This window comes from Zingiber officinale, chromosome 8A (assembly GCF_018446385.1).
Source record: "Zingiber officinale cultivar Zhangliang chromosome 8A, Zo_v1.1, whole genome shotgun sequence".
Classification (NCBI taxonomy): Eukaryota; Viridiplantae; Streptophyta; class Magnoliopsida; order Zingiberales; family Zingiberaceae; genus Zingiber; species Zingiber officinale.
This window is the reverse complement of record NC_056000.1, coordinates 55,876,317-55,898,991: the sequence shown is the minus strand read 5'-3', so window position 1 is coordinate 55,898,991 and position 22,675 is coordinate 55,876,317. Positions and strand designations below refer to the sequence as shown.

Sequence of the window (22,675 nt, the reverse complement as noted above, 5' to 3'; positions counted from 1 at the left end):
TCGTCCGTTCGGACAATGGCTAGCTCCTCCCAACCTCAAGACCAAGCCCTCAGCCCATGGTATACTACCATGGAGTCGCGCTTCGATCGGCGCGACGCTGATATTCTGATGGATACTTTTAACATCTCATATGACTTCGAAATTATCTTACCTTCTCCCTCCGCTCGGCCACACAAACCGTCGCGCGGAGCTTTTTGTGTTTTCCGCGACCAGTTCACAGCCAATCTGCGATTTCTCGATCATCCCTTTATTGCTGAAGTTTGCAATTTTTTCGGAATTCCGCTCGGAAGCCTGGTCCCAAACACTTTCTGCCTTTTATGCGGCATTGTCGTCCTGTTTAAAATCCACAATATCCCCCTCTGACCGGAGGTTTTCTACTTTTTTTTATTATCCTAAACAGTCCGAGCTGGGCACATATATGTTCCAAGCTCGGGCTGGTTTAGTTTTCTTCAATAAATTGCCCTCTTCCAATAAACATTGGAAAGAGTTCTACTTCTACCTTCGTATGCCCGAGCGGGCCTCCTTCCGAACCCAGTGGCAGGTCGGACCACCAATCTCACCAGAGCTCAAAAGGTTCAAGACCCGACCGGACTATCTACATGCCGCCAACATGTTAGCCGGTCTGAAGTTTGACATCACCAAGTTCCTGCCCGAAGGGGTGATGTACATATTCGGCCTGAGTCCGATCAGAACCCCCCTCCCGAGCGGCTTCGGTAAGAATCTTACTTTATATATTTGCCTTGATTGCTAACTGATTTTCTCCTTTTTCCTTTGCAGCGAATATTGTCATGGAGTCGGTGATGGCTGGAATTTTGAAGAGGAAGGCGGCGGCGCTCGAGGCCGTGGCGGTCAAAGAGATGGAGACTCTTGGCATTCAGGCGGTCGGCTCTAACGAAAGAGAGAGCGAGACAAATGCTGGGGAGTCGGCCGCTCAGGCTTCTCTCCCAGAGCCAGCAGCTGGCGCAACTGCAAGTCGAGAGCATTCCGTCCGGGAGGAAGGCTCTGCTCAAGAGGAAGAGCGCCCGCTCAGGCAAAAGAGACGCCGAGTGGAGACACCCCTTCGCTCGGCTACTTCCGCGATCCAGCCGGCCGAACGGACCACCGCTGATTCCCGCGGCAAAGCCCTAGCGGTGGAGGCCATTTCGTCCGATTGGACCCTGTCCCAATTGGACACGTCCGCTGACCCCCTCGAGGCCATTCCAGTCAGCGTCCTTCCGCCCGCTCCACGCCGAGTCGAACGCGTGCATGGAAGTGGTGACACTCCGAGCATGGAAGTCCAATTAGCATCGAGTCTTTTCAGCATTAGATATACTTCTAACTTGAGATATTAGAGTAATTGCAACCTTGGGACGAGAGTAGTTTTGGAGCTATGCGGACTCAACTTGTAGTTAAATTGCATGCCTCGGTCAAGTAATATTGAAGTAATAATCGATTGTTGCATAGGAAGAGTGTACAATTCAAACAAATTCGGACTCATGGTACGGGATCAATTGACTATATGAATTATTGGAGTCAACTGATTGATATCATGAATGACGTTTGAAGGTTGTGATTTGCGTTTACTGACAATCTACTGATAAAAACTATAATGTGCTTGAATTTCACTGCAATCTAGTTTTGTGTTTCAGATAAAAACGAGTTTTAAAATATGAGCGCTATTCAACCCCTTTTTAACGCCAACTTCGGTCCTACACCAAACTCTCTTCAAAGTGCACTAAACTCATCTATGGGAAGAGGCTTAGCGAAGAACGTTAGCAAGGTTTTATTTGGAATCGACATAGTCAACTATATCCCTTTGCTATATCGTCTATATTACAGCGATGCTCTACTTCAATATATTTCATCCTAAAATGATACAACATAAGTTTGATCAAATTTATGATGCTCATAACCACACAAGCATTGGACATTCTTGTAGTTAAGTCTGTAACTATTGAGTCAAACAAGTCAATTGGGTTGGATTGGCTAATTTATATAATGAGTCAAGGTGGGCTAGTCAATTCAATTAGGTCAACTAGTTTGATTAATGCACTAATCCTATCAATTCAATTTGTCAAATTTGATTGGTTGAGCTGACCAAAGTGGCTCATTTAGTTTGATCAGTTTGAGTAGGCTAATCAATTTAGTTTTTGAGTAGATGGTGAGTTGAGTTGGCAAAGTGGTGTGTTCCCTCCAAGCGAGTTAAACAATCCATGAGTAGATTAAAAAAAAATCATCTGCTTTTCAGCCTTTTCTTAAACAACAATCAAAGTGGTAAGTTCCTTGCCTTTCCTTAAACAACAATCATCTGTTTTTTTTTGTTTTTGTTTTTAAAACATCATACCGTATTTATTTCAATTAATCAAAATCAGTTATATAAAGACTATGATACGTCATATTTAAATAGATTAAATTTATTTGATGTTTCTCACTTGTCTCTTTAATTATAACCAATCGAACTCTCCTGACTATATTTATAAATGAACACGAAACATTTATCTAAGTAACCACATAAGTTTATAAATCTTATTCGTATACACAAACAGCAGATATGCATCCAACCAACATAATATATATGATCAGAATACTGCACCGTAACAAGGTTTTATTAGGACAGAAATTATAATTTACAGAGATTCATCAACCTTGATATCTAGCTTGGACCTCAACTCCGAAGTGGCGAAAGCAGATATTGAGAAGAGGGATGTTGAGGTTTACTTAGTTCGATTTGGCCCAAACTACCCCTAACCGTTTGAGCAGACGAAGCGGGATCAAACGAGTTCAATTCACCAGAATACAAGCAAACTTTAGTGAGATATGAAAGTTAAAATGGGACTGTGTCTGAATGAATTTCAAGGAAAATGGGTTGAAGTAGGATTAGAGGTATCCAAAATGGCGAAATGTTGGTTGTTTTATGGACAAACTACCTTTCAAAAGTGTGGTACAAAAGCATGCTCTATGGGAAATCACCACATGACAGTTTTCGTCTCCATTTACTCTCAAGAACGAATAGGTAGATGGATGAAAATTTAAAGAACAAATGGATGTATATAAAAGAAGATAAGAAATCTTCATTTACATTCACTTTGTTTTTTTTCCACATTTATATCCATCCACCTTTTCTTCCTTAGAGTAAACGGAGGTGCTTCAAACAATTAAGTGTGGCCTGTCTTAGCTACAGTATGAACCACCTGGAACATACAAGTCAAGCTATTCATTGATCAGATCCAACACGCATGGATTGTATCCTGTTCAAAATGTGAATCGAATCTAGTGTACCAACTGTTATATATGCTAATTCAGTCATCACTCAGCAAATTGCATAACTAGCATCTAATCACTACTCATAAATCCTTCCTTGGAAATCCAACATAAATCTTCTCCCTCTATCTAAGATAAACTTACCATTTTTATCATGCAAGCCCTCAAGTTTTCCTTTTTGGTGAAGGCCGATTATGTGCCCAAAGCGTTGGCAATATCAACTAAGTTCCTTACCAACTGAGTCAGTTGACACCAACAAACTTACCATGTATAAAACAAACTACTGTTGTGAAAGGCGAAAGGGCTAAGGATTACCTTCAAAAGCATGGCTGATGAGGAGGCCAGAGCTCATGCAGCTGACATCATCTTTTGTGCTATCAAAGAGTATAAGGTCAAACTGAAACTGACAAAAACAGAATATATGATGTGTATCATACAAAAAGTTGCAGCATGCCCATTTAAGCCAAGTCAAAATAACAGACTTATTTCATGTTATTTATGTACAACACAAGATACTTAACAATCTAGCAGAACCACAAACTCACTTGTAGAAATACTACATTCCATGGGAGGGATAATGACTTTACAGCACTCCCAGGCACACTTTGCCAGAGGCATGAAAAAATGGATCGGGATTCTAGATGGTTTGATTACGTTCAAAACTCACAATTTGGCGTATTACCAAGAAAAAAGAAGAAATCATTACCAAGAAGGCAAAAGAGCATTGCGGTAAACAACTACTAAATTACCACTTGATTCTATAAACAAGTTTCATACAAGGTTTACCTGGGTGCAGCAGGATACCTACCTGTGATCCAGCAAAAACTATAGACCTCTCCTGTCAAAACTACCGGCTGGCAAGAGTCCAAACATTTAGTTTGAATGTCAACTGATGATTGGACATCACCTTTCAGAATGCAGTTGTCCTGCAGTCACTGCTTTCACATGCAAATGAAAGTATGGACCTTCCCAGCACGTCAAGGCAGGATTATTTTGCACGGATATTGTGGGTCCGAGTAGCCCAAATTGCAAAAGCAAGAAACCAAAACACAAACAAGATTGCCCAATAGCGCGTTAACCCATGTTTGAATCTGGTTGGCATTATCTGCAATGACAAAGAGAATTGTTCCTTTAAAAGGGCAGTCTTTCTTGTACTACAAATAGAGGAACTTAGACAAAAGGTCCCTTTTTGTCATAACAGCTTTCCAAATACAATATCAAGTTGCCTACTTATAACCTAGGAATATATATAACTGATCTGCCAGCTGTTATTACTGTCTTCTGGGTTGTTGGAATCATAATAGCTTTTATTTTCAAACTATCATTGCATACAACAACAACAACAAAACTTTATCCCACTAGGTGGGGTCCATTTTCCAAACTATTGCATGTATAAACGAAAATAACTTTTGGTAGTGAAACTACCAGCTAGATCCAAAATAAGTTCTTGTCAGATCGCGTCATTATGTATATTGCATGACATGAAAGCAAATAGAATTGGCGAAGCCCAATTGCCTAAAACAACAGAACAAAATAAAAATAGTAAATATGGTCTCCAGAGTGATACTCTTCAAAAACATTTTAAAACAGTTTGCAGTGTAGACATGCAAGGTTGGTGTAAGAACACTGATCACATATTTACATGAGATGAGGTGCATTTAAATAGGAGTTTAACATGATTTTTTCAAATACAATTTCAGAGATCCATTCTGCCGCCTTTTTAAGAGTTCGATTTTGCTTCTTTTGAAGGGATTGGATTCTTCCTCTTTTGAATTCACTTATTATTCTTGAAACATACACAAAGAAAACAACAAAATACAAAAAACAATTCAACAACAACTAAGTCTTATCTCACTAAATGAGGTTGGTTATATGGATCCGCCTACGTTATTAAACTATATCCTCTACTATATCATCATCTATATTTAAATAAATTTTATCCTATTTTATCATTCATGACCAAATCTTTTTTGATCTTTCTCTCCCTCATTTAATATGTGTATTTGTTATAGTTTCATACTGCTTAACTGAACATTTATTGATTGTCTTGATACATGTTCGTACCATCTTAAATATATATCTCGGGTTTTCCCTCAATCGGCGCAACTCTGACTTTCTCTCAAATGTTAACATCCTCATCTTTACAACTCTTATCTTTTGATCGTGTGTGCAGCTTGATATAACACAATAGGTCTAAGCGTCATTTTATAGAACTTCCTTTTTAATTTTTAGAAATACCTTATGATCACAAAGAACACCTAGCGCTTTCTTTTATTTCAATCATCCTATTTGTATTTTATAAAAGACGTCTCTCAATCCCTCCGTCCTTTCGTAAAAAAAAATTTAAATATTTGAAGCTCTCAGTTATAGGTAACTTGTTATTTCTTATCTTAATAATTATCTTACTACTTTTAATATTACTACAAAATTATGGTAATGTGCCTTATCTATCAAAATAATATCATCGACAAATAACATGCATTATGATAATATGTGTCTTGGATGTGTTGTTCATCCATAATTAATATAAAAAGATAGAGACTTAGAGTTGATTGTAGATAGAACCAAGGAATGAAATGTCGTTCCGTCCCCGCGCGGGGATTGGACGATGATCGCGGACGATCTCGCGTCTGCGATTTTTTTCTTTTTCAATAATTAATTATTTTATTTAATTAATTTAAACAATTCTAAGGATGTGTGATATTTCGAAAAAGCTTTTATAAACCCTAATTAAATTATCCTAATAAAATATATAAAAAATATATTTAAAATTAAAATAAATTTAATAAATTTTATTAATTAATATTCTGAAAAAATAATATTTTAAATTTCATTTAAAAATTTAAAAATCTAATAATTCTTATTTATATTCTAATGTTTTTTTTATTATTTTGTATTATTTTAAATTTCATTTTATTTTTTTTAAAAAATTCTTTAAAAATTCTAAAAAATTTTAAAAATTCTATTTTTTTTAAATTCTAATAAATTATATTTATATTAGATAGATCCATTTTAATTTGAATTATTGATATATCAATTCTATTTAAATAAAACTATTTTTAATTATTTTTTCTAATAATATTAAATTATTCAATAATTGAGAACTTATAATAAATCAATATACAACTTATTTTTATATATACCACAAACATATTTATCTTATAATTACTATATATAAATAAAAAATATCGAAACTGTATCAGCACGACACGATATGATACCGAAACCGTATCATTCCAGTTTGAGATCAAAACCTCGGCATGGGTCGAAATTTTAAACCCTGGATGGAACCCTATATTTATAGAAAACACCTAAGTTAATCCACCTAGATTCTTCACTAATCACATCTACATACATATCCTTAGTTGTTTCAATATACACTGTGCTAACATTTTTCTCTTCTAGAATTCTTCATATAATTTCCATTGAAACTTTGTTATAAACTTTTTCTAGGTCGATGAATACCATATGTAAGTATTTCTCCCGAAGAGATGTATAACTTACATCATCGACCTTCTTGAATCCAAATTGATTTTTGGTCATTGTAGCCTCCTTCCTCAATCTTTTACTCACTTTTTTTCGAAATTTCATGGTATGACTCATTAGCTTAATATCCCTTTAATTCATACCATTTTATACGTCTCCTTTATTTTTATAAAATGATTAGAGTGTTTATCCTCCATTGATTAGATTTTTTTTTTGGTTTTAAGTATCAAATTGAATAACTTCATAAGTTATTCAATACTCTACTTCCCTAGTCACTTTCGTATTTATTCCTTAAATACAATTTCACTTAATCTATTTAATTATAAAAATAGAACTGGCAATTTGATAGGTAATTGAATTAAATTTATCGTATTATATTGCACTGGTACTTAGTATGTTTTGACATGTGTTAAAGCATGTTGCCTTACTCATTTAATGCACTTTCACAAGAATTAAAATTTTAAAGAAACAACTGCAAAAAAATCTTGATAAGAATCCTAGTATGCCAAGGAAGGTCAAGCGTCAAAATCGGTATAACTGACACATGCAACACAATAGACATTACCAATGGCACAGATTAGTAGTATCGAATTTTGTTGATTTACCCAATAGTGTCCCATAGTATATGAAATTTTTAACAAGTATTACATGCACCATGCAATGATTATCCCATAAGCAATATAATATTATCTACTTTCCCTTGCCTCTACATATTTTTCATGAAAAGAGGAAGAATTAGGACACTTCGCAAAGGAACATCAACCAAATCTCCTTCAAATCCTTGACTTAATGACAGTAGAAATAGGTTCCCTAACACTCTTTTGCTCTTACATTAATGCATGTTAAATGGTTAGTGACCTCTAAAGTATAAATGGAAATAAGACAAAGGTATACTTACAAATCTAACAAAGATCACTACTGCCAACACACATAGCCCTCCAAGAAGAATATGGAAACCAAATTTTGCACCTTTCTGCAAAAATAGAAAGAAACTTGATATTTAGGTACTATGTCGAACAGGTAAAGAAGAGCAACAAATACAATTTGACTATCAAGGAAATAGCTACAGGAACAAATCTGGCAAATCCAAATTTGTTGCCAGCAGGCCTTTTAGTTACCAAACAAAAATACCATGATCATCAAGCTATGTTTGTACAAACGACTATGCTCAGCCACATAGATTTTATTCCTCCATTGAAAAAAAATAAATACAAACTCATGCACAAGTTATAGAAACTCTAAAGAAACACAGTTTTAGGGCATACCTTTCCGATTCGAGGAGCAACAAACCAGAAAAGAATAACGGTGAGCAGACCAGTAACAACTAAAATTCCTGAGTGCTCCAAAGCTGACTTGTTTATTTGTGTGTCCCTAGTTACAACATTTTCTATTGGATTATATGGCACTTCCTCTACAGCCTCCTGGGAGATTGATGCAGTATTATTATGAGGATTGAACCACAATGATATCTCACTAAGTCTTTGCCTTCTAATAGCAGCAACAGCATCAGGATCAATACCAGAACTTGCCTCCATGTTTATATAAGTAGGTTCTCCTGTGACTGTTCTATCCCTTAGTTCTTCATAGTCTTTTAAGGAAGCCACAACCTTTCTAAAATCCTCTACTCGTACATTTTTAGCTAAACTTCCGCAGATCTCACATACAGTGGAACCATGACTTATAAACCACTTAAGTGCACAAGCATAATGAGCATGAGAAAGATCGTTTTTGCAAGAGCATCCTAGATCTATGATTGTGTCATGACAAAGGCATGAACCTGATTCTACATCAGCACTGCAAACCAATATCTCACCTTCAGGACTTATAAACTGAATAAAATCAGTATCCTCCTGAGAAGACTTGTTATTGATGGATCCTTTTACAGTCCATTTTTGAGGAAGTTCGTCATATGAATTTCGGTCATTGTTGATTTCTGATAATCCTTGTGATGGAGGGATAATATTTAAAAATTCTAAAGCAGCATCTCCCCTGATGTCAGGTTCGAGACAATGGCAAACTCTACACATTAAAATATCCACATCCTTTTCTGTACTACAAGCTGATGCCCGTGATGTCTCTAAATTTTCATCACAGATGGAAGAGCATGAGTTCCTTTTGTTGCTGCAACTATCATGTTGAAATATCGTTTCTTCCTTGAGTTCCATTGGATAAATTAGTAACCTTGACCTAACTACAATATTGGAAAATTAAAACAAAACTGTAAGCAAGTGGCCGAACAACACTGTTACATGATCTGAAAGCAGCATTTTGTGAATGCCCTCTGATGCAAAAGATGAAAGCTTATTAAACGGCTATCAACATCTGCATTACTGACTAAAATCACTGGAAACCAGGATTTTGAAAAATTGTAATAGAGTCCCAAGTTAATAACAAGTCTTTAAGAAAAACTGCAAAAGAAAATTTCCCCCAGTTTTAACTTATGAGCTCGCCAAATCTATGGAAGACCATAAAACTGATGAAAAAAATTAGTCATTTTCTTGCGCGGATCAAAATTTTCAGAGATTTCACCAGGAAACTGAACTTAACACGATAGCATAAACGAACAAAATCTAGGGGGGAAAATGAGAAACCGATTCTCGATGAACTAGAATACCAAAGAAACGTGCACGCAACAAAAGGAATCTCTTCAATCCCACAAAAACCCGACTTTTACAAATAAACAAAGATTTAAAGCACAAAAAAGAAAAATCAAAATCAGGTACAGGAAAACTGCGTGATGAGGAAAACGCCACATATGCGTTGGTTTACAAAGATACGATGAAATCTCTTCGAGCTCCGACCAAATTAGATAGGAAAACTGCCAGGAGAGAGTCTATTAACCTTCTACTGGAGGAAGATTGGCTATGGGAGCTTGACAGAGAATCGGTGAAACAAAAGCCAGGTTCACCCCGATCCGCTTCCCAGAAAGGAGAACGAAACAGAAGGCAGAGGCGACCGATCCTGAAGTTTTGTGTGACTGACTGATCTCGACTGCTCCTGTGAACTTTATGGCAGTCTCGAAGTTGCCGAGGTCCCTGGACTTGTGGCTAAAGTCTTCAAAAGATGATGATGCCGGTCAGTGGAACTAGTCCAAGGAAAGGAGATCGGGACTTCCGCACAGGGTCCATACGGCTTGGGACGAGTTTCCACTTCTGCTTATCAAGTCCTCTTTTACGGGCGCATAAATATTAATTCTAATTATTTTTATTTTTTTGATATTTTTTTTTTTCAAAGGAGCGGACTTAGCCTCTGTTTACTTGGAGGCGTGGAAAGTAAAATTAGAGAAACTTTTCCATAATAAAAAATAAAATTACATAAATCTCCAATCCACCCTCCACCGTAAGGTAGGTTTTATTTTCCCTCTTTCTCTCTTCCGCCGCCGCCCCCCAGCCATTCTCTTTATCTCTGCCGCCGCACTGTTCTTTTGCCGGCGACCTCTTCTCGAGCAGTCGCACCCACCCAACCGACGAGTATTAACGTCCAGCCATCGTGCGTAGTTCTCAGCATCTTCCGGCAAACCGACAACAACGTGGTCCGACGTTCCTAGGTCGGCAGAGCTCCACGGTCGGGTGAGTGCTATTTTTTTTGCTCCACGGTAGTCTGGCGTTCCTGATTTTGAAAGTCGTCAATTTTTAGGTAGATTGCGTTAGACTTTGTATAGTTAAAATTTTCTGCCTTGTTGAATCTGTTTCCTGGATAGCAACATTGCCTGTTGCGAACAAAGGAATTAACACAGATTCTATTCTATCATCGGAACTATCACTATGGATAACAAAATGAATGTGACTTCAGTGTCAACTAACTATTGGATGTTTAAGTAGGTTCCAATTCTTCCTGCGAAAGTTGTTTAGCAACTTGCAGCGAAGCATCAAGTAATAAATAACAAACATTCCCTATTGAAATGATCCTCGTGATGGGAAAAATATTTAAATAATATCCAAATGAAAGCCACAAATGATTTTGAACAGATTATTTAGGGCATCTCCGATAGTTAGAGATCTAAATGAGCTTTTTTTAATATGCTTCCAATATGCCACATCAACATTATAAAATTTTATTGAAACATCTCAAATGGTTAGAACTCTAAATGAGCTTTTTTATGGTCCAATTTATAACATGTAGTTGCATGGATTTATGCATGTTACATCAATTTCAAGACAAAAGAGCAGGTTTGAGTTTTCACTACTGCTCTTAAACTACAAACCTCAAACCTCACCTCTACAATGGTTCAAACCTTTTTATTCAACTTTTTTGATTCTACAATGCTCTCACAAACTTTGCATTGGAGATGCCCTTATTTTGAAGACTCTCCAATTCAGTGATAAATTAAGAAAAATTTTGATGAATAAATATAGAAAAAATATTTTTAAAAATAAAATAAAGACATTGGATATTGAAAAATATTTAAATAATTTTGCTATTTTTTAATTCAATAAAGATTGCTAGATTCTTGATCAAATGAAAAAAATAAAATAAAAATAAGGTATTTTGGATGGAAAACAATTTAATTGTCTTTCCTATGTTCTAAGTAAACAATTTAATGGATTGATAAGCACAGTATGATCTTTCTCTTTTCTATAAATGATTATGTTTGATCGGCATTTTGCAATACATTTTTAATATATTATCTTATATTTTGTATGATTATGTTTATGTTTATTCGGATAAATAATCCTAAAATGTATTCTTGATATTAATTATTAATAGTTTCAGAATAATATTCTAAAATTTATTATTAATAATAACCATAATTTTTTATTATTTAATAATAAATAATTTTAATTTTGTAATAAAATTTATATAATATCTTATATTTTTAAATAAGGATTGATTTTTAGTTAAATTACTTAATCATCATTACCTTTATTATTAATTTAGCACACCTTACAACCAATTATTTAATAAAAATTAAAATTTGATTTAGTTTTTTCATACAATTTTAAATTCAAATACACATTTTAATGTTTTATTTAAATAAACTGTAAATTTAAATATTAGCCCCATATAATATGTTGCCCTAGCTTTTGAAAACGCTGCATGTAAATCAGCCCGATCTCTCCTTGCCACCCAACTTGCAGTCCCAACCCGATCCCCAGAAAGTCATCTGCCTCGTCTTCCTTGCCGAACGACCATCTTCCACCGCCATTTGATTCTCTTCCCGACTTTGTAGTTGGATTGGTTTCGTCCCAGTCCACGGTCTAGTGGCTGGCGCATGAGGTGCTAATACCATGAGATTTGAGGTTCGAATCTAACCATAGTCGAGGTAAATCCCTCCCTCATGCGCTAGTCACTATTCCAAAGGCTAGTAACCACCCGTGATTTACCTCCTTTCTGTTGGCCGTGGGACGGATTGGGGGGAGCGTTGGGGGCGAGCGTAGTCGCCTTGTGCCACCGGATTGGTTTTGTCCCTAGTTGCTGCTTTGTTACAGAAACTCACAGCCGAGCTTGGGGCCTTTGAGGTTTCCCCGTTATCTTTTTGATAATGGAAATTTCTGAGCATGTAAATTTCTTTCTTTGATAAATCAGAGTTGGAACTTAGTGGTTCCAAAAATTCTCTCTTTTATATTCTTCTTTCTTATGATTTGAACTAGCAACGTAAATATATATTAGATGGAATAATATGATTGAAAAATACTCCTAATTGCGACTATCATGTATTTTAGATTTGGACGCCATCAACCCAGCACCTTATTAGCTTGGAGTAATTATCTTCATTCTTAACTAGTGCTTGCAGATTATTTGTTGTGGATTTAGTACTTCTGTTAAGTTGTTCATTCTTTCTTCTTCTGCTCTTCTTAAATATTTCAGGACTGGTTGCGGATTATTGGAAGTCATTTTCTTTTTGTTTATTGTGATCCATTGCACACCAGAAATCAATAAATTATGTCTTCTTTTAGAAATGCTATCCCTCGGAAGGCTCACAAAGAGCGATCACAACCGTGAGTGAACTTTATTTTTCTCTCGCTCATCATCTTTTGGTTTTCATCTGCTCAGGATCCTAATAATGTTTCCTGTTGATTTTAAATAAATTGATTGGCAGTCAAGATAGGAAGAAGTTTGGGCTTCTCGAGAAGCATAAAGATTATGTTGTCCGAGCACAGGCATTCCACCAGAAGGAAGAGACTCTGAGGGTGAGAAACAATTGCTTTTGTTTAAGTGATAGTCTGTGGATTTGGGGTCTTATGTGTTGAATGTTGCAGAAATTAAGGGAGAAAGCATCTTTTAAAAATCCAGATGAATTCTATTTCAAGATGGTTAACACACGAATGCGTGGTGGGATTCATATTCCAAAGTAACGATGCAAAACTTTAACTTGGATAATTTAAGGTTTTTAGTAAAATATGGCTGACAATTTGTCTTCCAGGAGCGAAGCAAACAAGTACACACCTGAACAGCTCATGCTTATGAAAACTCAAGATATTGGTTATGTCCTTCAGAAAATTCAAAGTGAAAAGAAGGTATTCTAGAACAAAGTATGGTGTAATATTCAGTAACAGATTGATGAAACACTTGTTTAATCTATTGTAGAAAATTGAAAGGCTAAGTTCTGCTCTTCACACACTAGATCATCAGCCAGGGAACAAGCATGTTTACTATGCTGCGGATAGGTGCGATTTTGATCATTTGATATATTGATGTATTTGTTGTGTCACAAACTCACAATGGTTTACTTACATTGCATAGAGTAGATTTAATCTAATTTAAGAAGTCACATTGGTATATAAGCCATTAGCCAGTGCAATTCATGGGTATTTTTGAAAGAATTATTTTAAGCTAATTTTAAATTTTAAATTTATAATTAATTATCTTCAAATATAAAATTTCGTTTTTTTATATATTTGTAATTATGTTGTAATTTTTCATATCTTTGCTTCTATCAAATAGTAATTTATAAAAATATTAAAATTCTAAATTTAGAACTTTTATTTAAAATTTCAATTTTTTAATATCTTGAAACTATTAGTACCTCAATTTATCAGTCTATTAATATCTTCATTTTTCTTTTATATATATATATATATTTGATTTGCAACTATCTTCAAACTATTGCCTCTTTGAGTTTACTAATATTGATTTATTAAAAAAAATAATTTTACAAATTTTATTAAGAAAATAATATTGTCCAAAAATTTAATTTAAAATTTCATTAATTAATATTATTTAATAATAATTTGTATTCTTAGTTCTAAGTTAATCTTATTTATTTATGAAATATTTTGCTATAATCCCTAATCAAATTTCATAATTTACTTAACAGAGGATTATTAAAATCTACAGACTACAGTATATAATTTTTCTTTAAAAATATTTATATAATTATTTTAGATAAAACATTAAAAATTTCTTTCCAGTTTTAGATATTTCTTTAAAAATATCATGTATGACCTGACCATGCAATTGTTAGTCAGTAATTTTAATTTGTTTAAGTTTAATGATGCCTTAAACTAATAAATTTGCTTAATTTTTAAAAAATATTTATAAATTGTAAATTTATTTCTTAAAAAAATTGTTTTGAAAAAATATTTGTATTTTAACAAATAGAGAGCGTGTAAGTTATAAAGTTTGTATATGATTAGACCAAAAGCATATTTTTTAATCACTTAATATTAATGCATGTGAGGAATGTGAAGGAGCAATTTTAATTCTTTGTTAATTTGTCTTTACTTGATGTAAAGTGCATATTTGTCTGTTATAATGTCATAGATACTAATTTTATTTATTCTGATAGTAACTAACATCTTGCCATGTACTACTTCTAGTGGTGTTCTGGTGTTTCCTTTGGCTAATGTTCTGCTTTTGGTCATTATATGACAGGGAAGAAGCCGAAGAAATACAATCTAGAGCACCGCAAATGAGCAATTCAGTTGCTTCTCTAAAAATTCCCAAGGGCATTGTTAAGTAAGTTTTATCTTGTCTTTGGTTCTTGGATTGGGCATTATTACCTTCTGGAAATTATTTTGATGGGTTAGTTTGAATATTGCCAAATACAAATAAACAACTACCCTACCTTTAAGAGTGATCTAGTTGGTTGGCTTTGTATAGTCGACAAGTTAAACCACACCCTCAAGTGCAATGCAAATATTTAGTTGTAGTCTAGATTTGAAGTTCAGCACCTATATCATAGTCTAAGTTATAAATTAGTTTCTTATTATATGTTTATTATCTTAGCTTGGTTCACTTGCTTAATCTAAGTTCAGACTTAGCTTTGGTAACAGGAAGTTTCTGGAATGAAACAAGCTGAATTTCAATATGATGAGGAACCTATCAAACTGCCATATCTCTTAATTTCTTGCTACTATCATAATTCTGCTCAGTTGACGACACCACATTCAAAATTAGCTTGTTATCGTGCTTAATCAACATTCTAGTTTAATTTCTTGAACCTAGCCCAGAATTAGTAGAGGTTTGGTAGAAATTTTTTGTCAACTATTTTTGATATGTTAGTTTGGACAAGCCAAACTTTGCACTGAAAAAGCCAAAAAATAAGGATAGATTTAGTAATTGATCTTATTAATTACCAACCAAAAACTTCATTAGTAATTGATATGTGTGACAAAACTTTGCTGGTCTCTTTAGTTGTTTGCAACTTCCATTAATTTATCATCAATTCCTATTGACACCGCATCTAGCCCCATACAATAAGTGCCTTTCTCAGTTTAGCATTGCCTGTTACATCATTATTTTTGTTTGCTATAAAGGTAAGATGCTTTACATCAAAATAATGAGATAAATGCAATTTATTTTGAAAGACATTATAGTTTACCACCTTGTAATCTTCATCCTACCGGCATTGTATTTGTCCAAGAGAAATATAAAGTAAATTTGTCAATTTGTACGCTCTTGACATGTTTCCAAGTATAAAATTCTTTGCTTTGTATAATATATATTTTTTGAAGTTCCTGCGGCTCTTTCTAGGAAAACAGCTGCATCTTACAAAGAGTTGGAAGCAAGGAAAACAAGGGTTCAAGAACTTGAAAAGATATACTCAGACATGGCTTTGCAAAAAGAATTGCAGGTTAGTTATCTATTACTATCCTCTTTGAAAAGAACTTTTTATTATAATTGATTGCTGAAGGACTAATAGGCTTTAGTAGCGTCTTCAATATACATACTCTATGGAGGCTCAAACATTATGCTTATAACGTTGGGGTTGCGTGAGCCATCTAATTCATTGGTCCTGTGACTTTCAATAGCACCCCATTCACTCTAGAAGGATTATACTTGTTTAGCTTCACTTAAGCTTCTTAAGTTCTAAGTTTGACGATGATTATCTTCCGTGTTGATCTTATTCGGCGTAAGGTATTTGGAATAACTGTGATCCTTTGTCCTTGCAACAGAAACCCGGGAGAAAACGCAAACTTCGTGAAGATGAAATTGTGCAGCCAACAAATCGACCCGTTTACAAGTGGCGTGCAGAAAGAAAACGTTAAGGGATCAGTCTAAGGAAGCCCCCTAGATTAACTAGATGATGTCTCTTATGAAACAAGTTGCTGGTCTGAGAAAAGATTGAACTGAAAGGAAACATTGTTTTGGTTGAGATTATGTTTATTTTTTCGAAATTAGTATTACCTTTTCTGTTGTGCTGTTGTATGACTAAAGGCATCATTATGTGAAGTACAAAAATTTAGATTTTCGTTTTTATTGGCTTAGGCAAAAGCGGATTTATGTGTATTCAGTGAAGCATCATTATTGTATTATGTAATCCATAAAAAATAATAATAAATCTAGTTAAAATTGAAATATTTGATCACTTTAAAATATATGTTGACATTAATGACCTATTAATTCATAATTTAAACAAAAAATATATATATTATAATCTCTGATAGTATGTTTTTTATGTTGTCAAAGATATAAGAGAGGTTATTGATATGATTGAGAGTTTTAATGTTTTAATAAAGAGTTTAAGTTAGATTTTATATATTAATTTAATATGCTCATGAAATTGTGTAGGAATTTATTAAAGATAAGATTCAGATGTTTAAATTGTGCAGGAATTTATTAAAGACAAGAGAAAGCCCAGTGCCTGGGAAGCAATTTGGATAATATAAATGGTAATGAGATTAATTGAGATTATTTAATTTTATTTTGGTTTTTATTTTATTTTTCCATAAAATTGTATTATCTTTTGAATACTAACATCGCAAAAAAGAAATATTCAACGCCTTCTGTTACAGCGGTTATCAATCAATATATCGATTTGATAGTTAGGATAATTTATTTTATTTGGATAAATTAGTTTGTTGAAGATCCAATTAAAAATGATGAACCACTTGATAGTAAATTTGGGTGATGAAATTCGGTCCTAAAATATTTAGGACTAGTTGTTTGGATAAATTAAGCAACACGATGACGGACATTTAAAAATTCAATATCTTATGATTGCATATTATATTTGAAGAAAAATTATTATAAATATATTATAATTATTGATTGAACTACGAAAATTTAGATGATAAATTAACATTGCATCATAATGTAGATGATCGATTTAACTCTATAAAAAATTTTTATTAATCATTTAGATAAATTAAAAAACGATTACAACAGACGATCGATATCCCATGGATGGATGCGTTCTGGTGAATGTGTCGAAGACCCAATTAGTCAATTGGGCCAGACGAGTCAATTGAGCATGCTTGATCAATTTAAATTGTCTTTAATAATTTTTTTTTTAATACATGTACCAAACATAAAAGTGTTTTTCTATTAATTTTACCAACAGATTCAAATATTAAACAAGAAAGATGTGCATCCAATATTACTGGCGATCTGATATTACCCTCTTGCCCTCTGGCGACAGATGGCTCGGATCGGACGCATTTATCTGGCGATCTTCGCCATTCATTTCAGTCCATCCAATATTTGATATTTCCAACAAAATTCTTAGCCACCTCTATTTGGCTAAGAAGGCGAGCGAAAGGAGCACCAGGAAACGCCCGAGATAAATAAATCCAAAATTCCTTTTTTTTTTTTCCCCATTTCTCCCACGATTCCTTCTCCAGTCTCCCGTTCCAGTGGATTCACTTGCCATTGGAATCTGCTAAAAGAAAGAAGCGCAGGTGGTGAGTTCTGTAATTTCCTACTCTGATTTCTCTTTATTTTTTTTATCAATTAAAAGAGAATTTGCTTCCTTCGTTGCTCAAAACAAGATTTTATGGATGCAAGAGTTGATAGTGTGTGCTGGGTGGAACTGGATTTAGGGGTTTATTTGTGAGGGAAGTATGGACTAGTTAAAGAACATTAACCCCTTTTGGTTGTGCCCTATGGATAGTTGTTGCACATAATGCATGGTGCTTTTAGTAACGTTAGGTAAATAATAAGCGGACAACTTCCTTTGCAATAGAATTGTATGTGCTAACTGGCAGCAGTATTGTTGCCTTTTGGCCTCTGTATTGGTGATGGACTTATCACTTCATCCCTAATTACTAAATCATAAGGCATTCCAAGTACTTGTGCCCCATAGGTATCGAATTGATTCAATAGAATGACAAAGAAACTGTCTGATAAAATTTATTAATATTGAACTTAGTTGTTGTTATAAATGTTGTGCAAAATCGCTTGAGTTGTTGATGTAGCTTTTCTTCTTCCAAATAGAGAACACATCATCTTGTTGATGGCTCATTGGTATGGCAGGATCTTCAGTATAGCAATGTTGATCACCTCTTCATTGTTTTTGACACTATCATCACATTCCTTTGGGTCGACATAATCTTTTGGGTAGTAAATCTACCCCTTCAAGCAGTCTAGGCATCTAGTTGGGTAGATATACCCCATTGGTTGTGAAGTATCTCTTATGGTAGACACATTACTTTAGATTGTCAAGGCACTCATTCGAGTAGACTTACCCTTTTGGGTATTGACACTCCCTTTTGGGTCAGCTGAGGCCCCCTTTGGCATACCCTTTTTTAGAGGGCCATCACCAATGACTTTGTCGTCAATCATTGAGGTACCGCTTTGGGTAATTGACACACCATTTTGGATATATTAGAAGACCAAAGAGAGGGTTGGATGCTTTCTCTTTAAAATGATATTGTTTCCCTAAAAAATTTAGAGTTTATTGATAATCATCTCTTAAGATAAATTCTTCGACTTAAAATAGGCGCATTTTAAATTTTGAGTCTTGCCAAACTTTTAACACTTTGAAAGTCTAAGAGAGGAGAATGAGAGAACAAATCAAAACTTGAGAACTAAGTGATTTGAGAGAGGGTCTAGGGTCCTTTATATGGTAATGGGAAGGCAATGTGAATGGAGTATTTTTATTAATGAGAGAAGGCAAGACCTTTTCTCTTCTATTGAATGTGAGAACATACAAGGATAAACAGATTAAGAAATGATAATATTAAAGAGAAAGTCAAGATTGCGTCTATTGAGGGAAAACTCCAAGATGGATGTGTACTTAGGTGATCGATAAATTTCTATTTAGTTGATGTGAAATCATTACCAATATGCACATTAATCGAGGAAGAGGGTGACTAAAAAAAGTCTTAGCTAGTAATGATAAAACATGATAAAAATCATTTAAATATGAATTAGGATATAGTAGAAGATTGAGTCCAATGGCGTGGGAGGATCCGTATAGTTGACCCAACTTAGTAGGATAAAAGTTTGGTTGTTGTCGTCTAGTTGTTTCCTAGTGTTGTTTCAATGTCTCACGTAAAATTTATCTTTGATTAATAGGTTTTTTTCACTTCGTCTTCTTTGTGTGACATTGTTTTCCATGTGAGGTTTGGTTCTATTTGTGCTACATAAATTAATCTTAATAATATTAAGAACTTGAAGTCTTGATACACTATTTTCATCATGGTCTCTCTAGTCTTACCTAGCCACTCATAGTTGCAGTAATCTGATTTGTTGCCATTGAAAATGTCCTTAACAAACTGTTTGCATAGGGTCACACAGCAAAGGATGAAAGATGTAACTGCTGCTCTTTTTTCTTTATGTAGCTTAACGACCTCCACGATTCAGATCTGGTGAAGTGTTCATGGCTGCTGGCATGGCCCTGTGCACTTCTAGCCAACTTCCTCAGTTGATGCAACCCACTGTCAAGAACATCTGCATAGGGCTAATTATTCAGCAGAAACCATTTCTATCTGTTACCCTCCAAAGAAACCAGCATCAGTGTGTTCCACATGCACACGTATTGTCTCGCAGGTTCATCGTCTGTGCTACTACTGAAGGTTCTGCAAAATCAAGCAAGTCAGATGAACAAATTCCCTCTTGGGCTAGACCCGATTCAGATGAACCTCCACCTTGGGCGCGTGATGAGGGCAGTGGAAGCACATCACAATCAACATTTCAGATTCCTTTCTATGCATATCTTCTTGCATCAGCTTTTATTGCTATAGCTGCGGTACTTCCCTATCATTTTCTTGTTCTCATCTTATATACGTTTCAGATTTTTTCTGAATTTCTTTTATTGGCATGCAGATTGGCTCCATATTTGAATATGCTAACAAGAATCCAGTTTTTGGAGTCCTGAAATCAGACAGTATCTTTTATGCACCGTTGCTTGGTTTCTTTGTTTTCACTGGGATACCGACCTCTGTATGTTATAGTACTGGTTCATTAGTTGAATTTTCTTCTTGTTTTCTTTCTTTGGAAAATATTTCCATTGCATCAAGAATCTACCATATTCCTTATGTATGTAGGATTTTTCCTGGTAATGAGGTCTTCAAGGTGAAATTTACTGAGCATATAAATTATGTTTGTCCTTTGTCCTCAGGCCTTTCTGTGGTTCAAATCTGTTGAAACTGCCAACAAAGAAGCTGAGGAGCAAGATAGGAGAGATGGATATCGGTAAATCAAAACATCATTTGGTCCCTTTTCATCTCTTGCTATAGCATTGATTTCTCATCACATGGAACAAGTTTGTGAGAGTAGAAATGTTTTTCAGCATTCTCATTTCAACTCACATCATCTTGCCTGTAAATTTCTCATCACTTTCACCTCCATCTCTTCGTGTAATCGGCAATGAGCCGAATGGGCGAATGTTTCATACTGTATCTCCCTGCTGTGCGATCAATGTGTCATGCGACCAAACTCCTAGATTTCGAGATCAATCTAGTAGATGTTTCAGAATATATAAGTTTTATCCAAACTATTTAGGACCTTTGATATGACCAACTTGGCCTACCCTTGGATAAGGTTGCTATAGAGGCTAGTTGAGTCGACTAGAATAGTTTCAGTCCATTGAATAAAATTTTGAGTTGATTGGAACCTTGTTGAGTGGACAAAGTACGACAGTTGTTTGCGGATTAGCTTATAATTTCATCCGATTCAATTGATCCAAAGCAATTGGGTCGACTGAATAAGATTTGTGTCGAATGGATGCATGCAGATTGAAGTGATTGGATATTAGCAATTGGCCGATAAAATTTTCTTATCCGAATTATAGTCGAGTCAATTCAATCAGGAGCTATCAAAAATAAGTTTTCTTATCCTTCATTTGAATGCGTTTTTTTTATGATCGAAGTGTCAAGTTTTCCACCAGTCTCCAAATGTAAATCATGCAAGTACTGTAGCAAGTCGTCAGAAGCTGATCCTCACGATCTTTATCAAGACTGTCCATTGTCAATCGGTACTCTGCTCGTGAAGACAAACTCATGAAATTTTCAACGTTAGCACAGTCATAGTACAGGATCCAACCGTGACATTTGATTTATTTTCATTATGTCTTAACCATTGCACTATGCTTGTCGTGGCATTCGATTTATCTCTATTATATCTTAACCGCTGCACTATGCCTATGAGTGCTATTTGAATGTGCTCTTGTGTGATAAAAAGGCGAAATTGATCGTCTCCGTTGCACCCGACCTCAGGTCATTACGAAGAAGATAAATCATGATAGTCAAGAGGACAAGTGATGGTGGGGTGAGTTACACAGGGTTCGGAGATTTACGCTCCGACAATCTTACAGTTCGACCCCGCGACTTCATATGACAAGTATACCATCACTTATAATATCGGATGACCCGTAGAATCTGCTATTTGAATGCACTCTTGCTACTATAAATAGGGGTAAAGAGATCTCAAATGCACAACTCATACCGAATAAATAGTCAATCCTAAAAGCTCATTTTAAGGCTTTTGAGGCTCCTATGGTACATCTTCTTTAAACTTTCATTTTCATATTACTTCTCTACCTCTGATAAAGGATCTTTTAGTGAGAATTTCAAGCTCGATCCACTGAACGGATCGTTAGGGGTCTGATTCATTTAAATACTTGGGTTAGCTATCAGTTATTTTTCTATATTTATTATTATTATTATTTTGTTATACTCATCGTAACTTTAACATATAGACAATTACCGTTTACGAAATGCTAACATATTATTCGACCTTGTACTAAATCATGTGATATGGATGTTACGAGCGGATCCAAGTATGATGTGACAGTCAAAGTCAGGTAATGAAGTAGTCAAAGTCAAAAGGAGATGATAGTCAGTCAGAAGGTCACTCTCAATCGGGCTTGGCTCCTTGCTCAACGTTAAGACCCTCAATGTAAGAACGACCAACCTATGTACCGGGTGGACCAAAAAGGGTCTATTGCTCCCCGCCTATATTAAGACACTTAGCTTATATTCAGCCAACCATTATCCATTCGGGCACCCCTTCCTCTTCATCTTCTAGCCCATTCAAATTTCCCCATTAATGAGGAAGAGGAAGAGTCATCTTCCTCTTATAAAAGTTGCATCCAAGGCCCAAGAAAAGGAAAAAAAAGGAGAGATAAGCTGTGTGCAAAGTCTGTGCAAGGTCAAAGGGAAAGGGCTCGTCCCGTGTATGTGATCTCTGTGTGGGGTTCGTTTGTGTGCACAAAATAGAGAAGCAGGGATTCATTCTCCTACTACCCTTATTGTCGTCATAACACGTGGTATGAAGCACATGCTACGATATTATTCTCTTTACTAAAAAGAGTGTATGCTTTTCTTAAAATTTAACATCGTAT

At 34.9% G+C, this 22,675-nt stretch overlaps 3 protein-coding genes across 5 annotated transcripts; 2 read left to right on the top strand and 1 right to left on the bottom strand.

The window, feature by feature from the left end:
* Positions 1 to 3,660: 3,660 nt before the first annotated feature.
* On the bottom strand, positions 3,661 to 9,896 carry LOC122009141. Its single transcript, XM_042565163.1, has 4 exons — positions 9,568 to 9,896; positions 7,992 to 8,917; positions 7,625 to 7,699; positions 3,661 to 4,345 (listed from the first exon to the last, which is right to left on the bottom strand). Exons 2-4 carry the CDS (start codon positions 8,889 to 8,891, stop codon positions 4,229 to 4,231), a joined length of 1,092 nt encoding a protein of 363 aa, XP_042421097.1. The 5' UTR covers positions 8,892 to 8,917; positions 9,568 to 9,896; the 3' UTR covers positions 3,661 to 4,228.
* Positions 9,897 to 10,037: 141 nt separating this feature from the next.
* On the top strand, positions 10,038 to 16,477 carry LOC122009142 (probable U3 small nucleolar RNA-associated protein 11). Its single transcript, XM_042565164.1, has 9 exons — positions 10,038 to 10,295; positions 12,535 to 12,665; positions 12,767 to 12,857; positions 12,927 to 13,018; positions 13,091 to 13,184; positions 13,255 to 13,334; positions 14,542 to 14,625; positions 15,643 to 15,742; positions 16,065 to 16,477. Exons 2-9 carry the CDS (start codon positions 12,610 to 12,612, stop codon positions 16,155 to 16,157), a joined length of 690 nt encoding a protein of 229 aa, XP_042421098.1. The 5' UTR covers positions 10,038 to 10,295; positions 12,535 to 12,609; the 3' UTR covers positions 16,158 to 16,477.
* Positions 16,478 to 17,608: 1,131 nt separating this feature from the next.
* LOC122009140 lies at positions 17,609 to 20,789 on the top strand. 3 transcript variants are annotated; one of them, XM_042565161.1, is made up of 4 exons: positions 17,609 to 17,801; positions 19,674 to 20,080; positions 20,158 to 20,274; positions 20,453 to 20,789. In XM_042565161.1, exons 2-4 carry the CDS (start codon positions 19,712 to 19,714, stop codon positions 20,528 to 20,530), a joined length of 564 nt encoding a protein of 187 aa, XP_042421095.1. In that variant the 5' UTR covers positions 17,609 to 17,801; positions 19,674 to 19,711; the 3' UTR covers positions 20,531 to 20,789. The 3 variants fall into 3 exon arrangements, with proteins under 3 accessions (XP_042421095.1, XP_042421094.1, XP_042421093.1); XM_042565160.1 differs by having other exon boundaries at positions 17,610 to 17,789; XM_042565159.1 differs by having other exon boundaries at positions 17,611 to 17,792.
* The last annotated feature ends 1,886 nt before the right edge of the window (positions 20,790 to 22,675 follow it).

Coding starts and splice junctions, on each gene's coding strand:
- LOC122009141 (XM_042565163.1), bottom strand. CDS start 8,891: ATGGAACTCAAGGAAGAAACGATATTTCAACATGATAGTTGCAGCAAC. Junction 7,700..7,991: donor TTGCTCCTCGAATCGGAAAG/GTATGCCCTAAA, acceptor CTATTTTTGCAG/AAAGGTGCAAAATTTGGTTT. Junction 4,346..7,624: donor TAGTGATCTTTGTTAGATTT/GTAAGTATACCT, acceptor TTGTCATTGCAG/ATAATGCCAACCAGATTCAA.
- LOC122009142 (XM_042565164.1), top strand. CDS start 12,610: ATGTCTTCTTTTAGAAATGCTATCCCTCGGAAGGCTCACAAAGAGCGA. Junction 13,185..13,254: donor AAATTCAAAGTGAAAAGAAG/GTATTCTAGAAC, acceptor AATCTATTGTAG/AAAATTGAAAGGCTAAGTTC. Junction 13,335..14,541: donor GTTTACTATGCTGCGGATAG/GTGCGATTTTGA, acceptor ATTATATGACAG/GGAAGAAGCCGAAGAAATAC.
- LOC122009140 (XM_042565161.1), top strand. CDS start 19,712: ATGGCTGCTGGCATGGCCCTGTGCACTTCTAGCCAACTTCCTCAGTTG. Junction 20,081..20,157: donor CTTTTATTGCTATAGCTGCG/GTACTTCCCTAT, acceptor ATTGGCATGCAG/ATTGGCTCCATATTTGAATA. Junction 20,275..20,452: donor TCACTGGGATACCGACCTCT/GTATGTTATAGT, acceptor CTTTGTCCTCAG/GCCTTTCTGTGGTTCAAATC.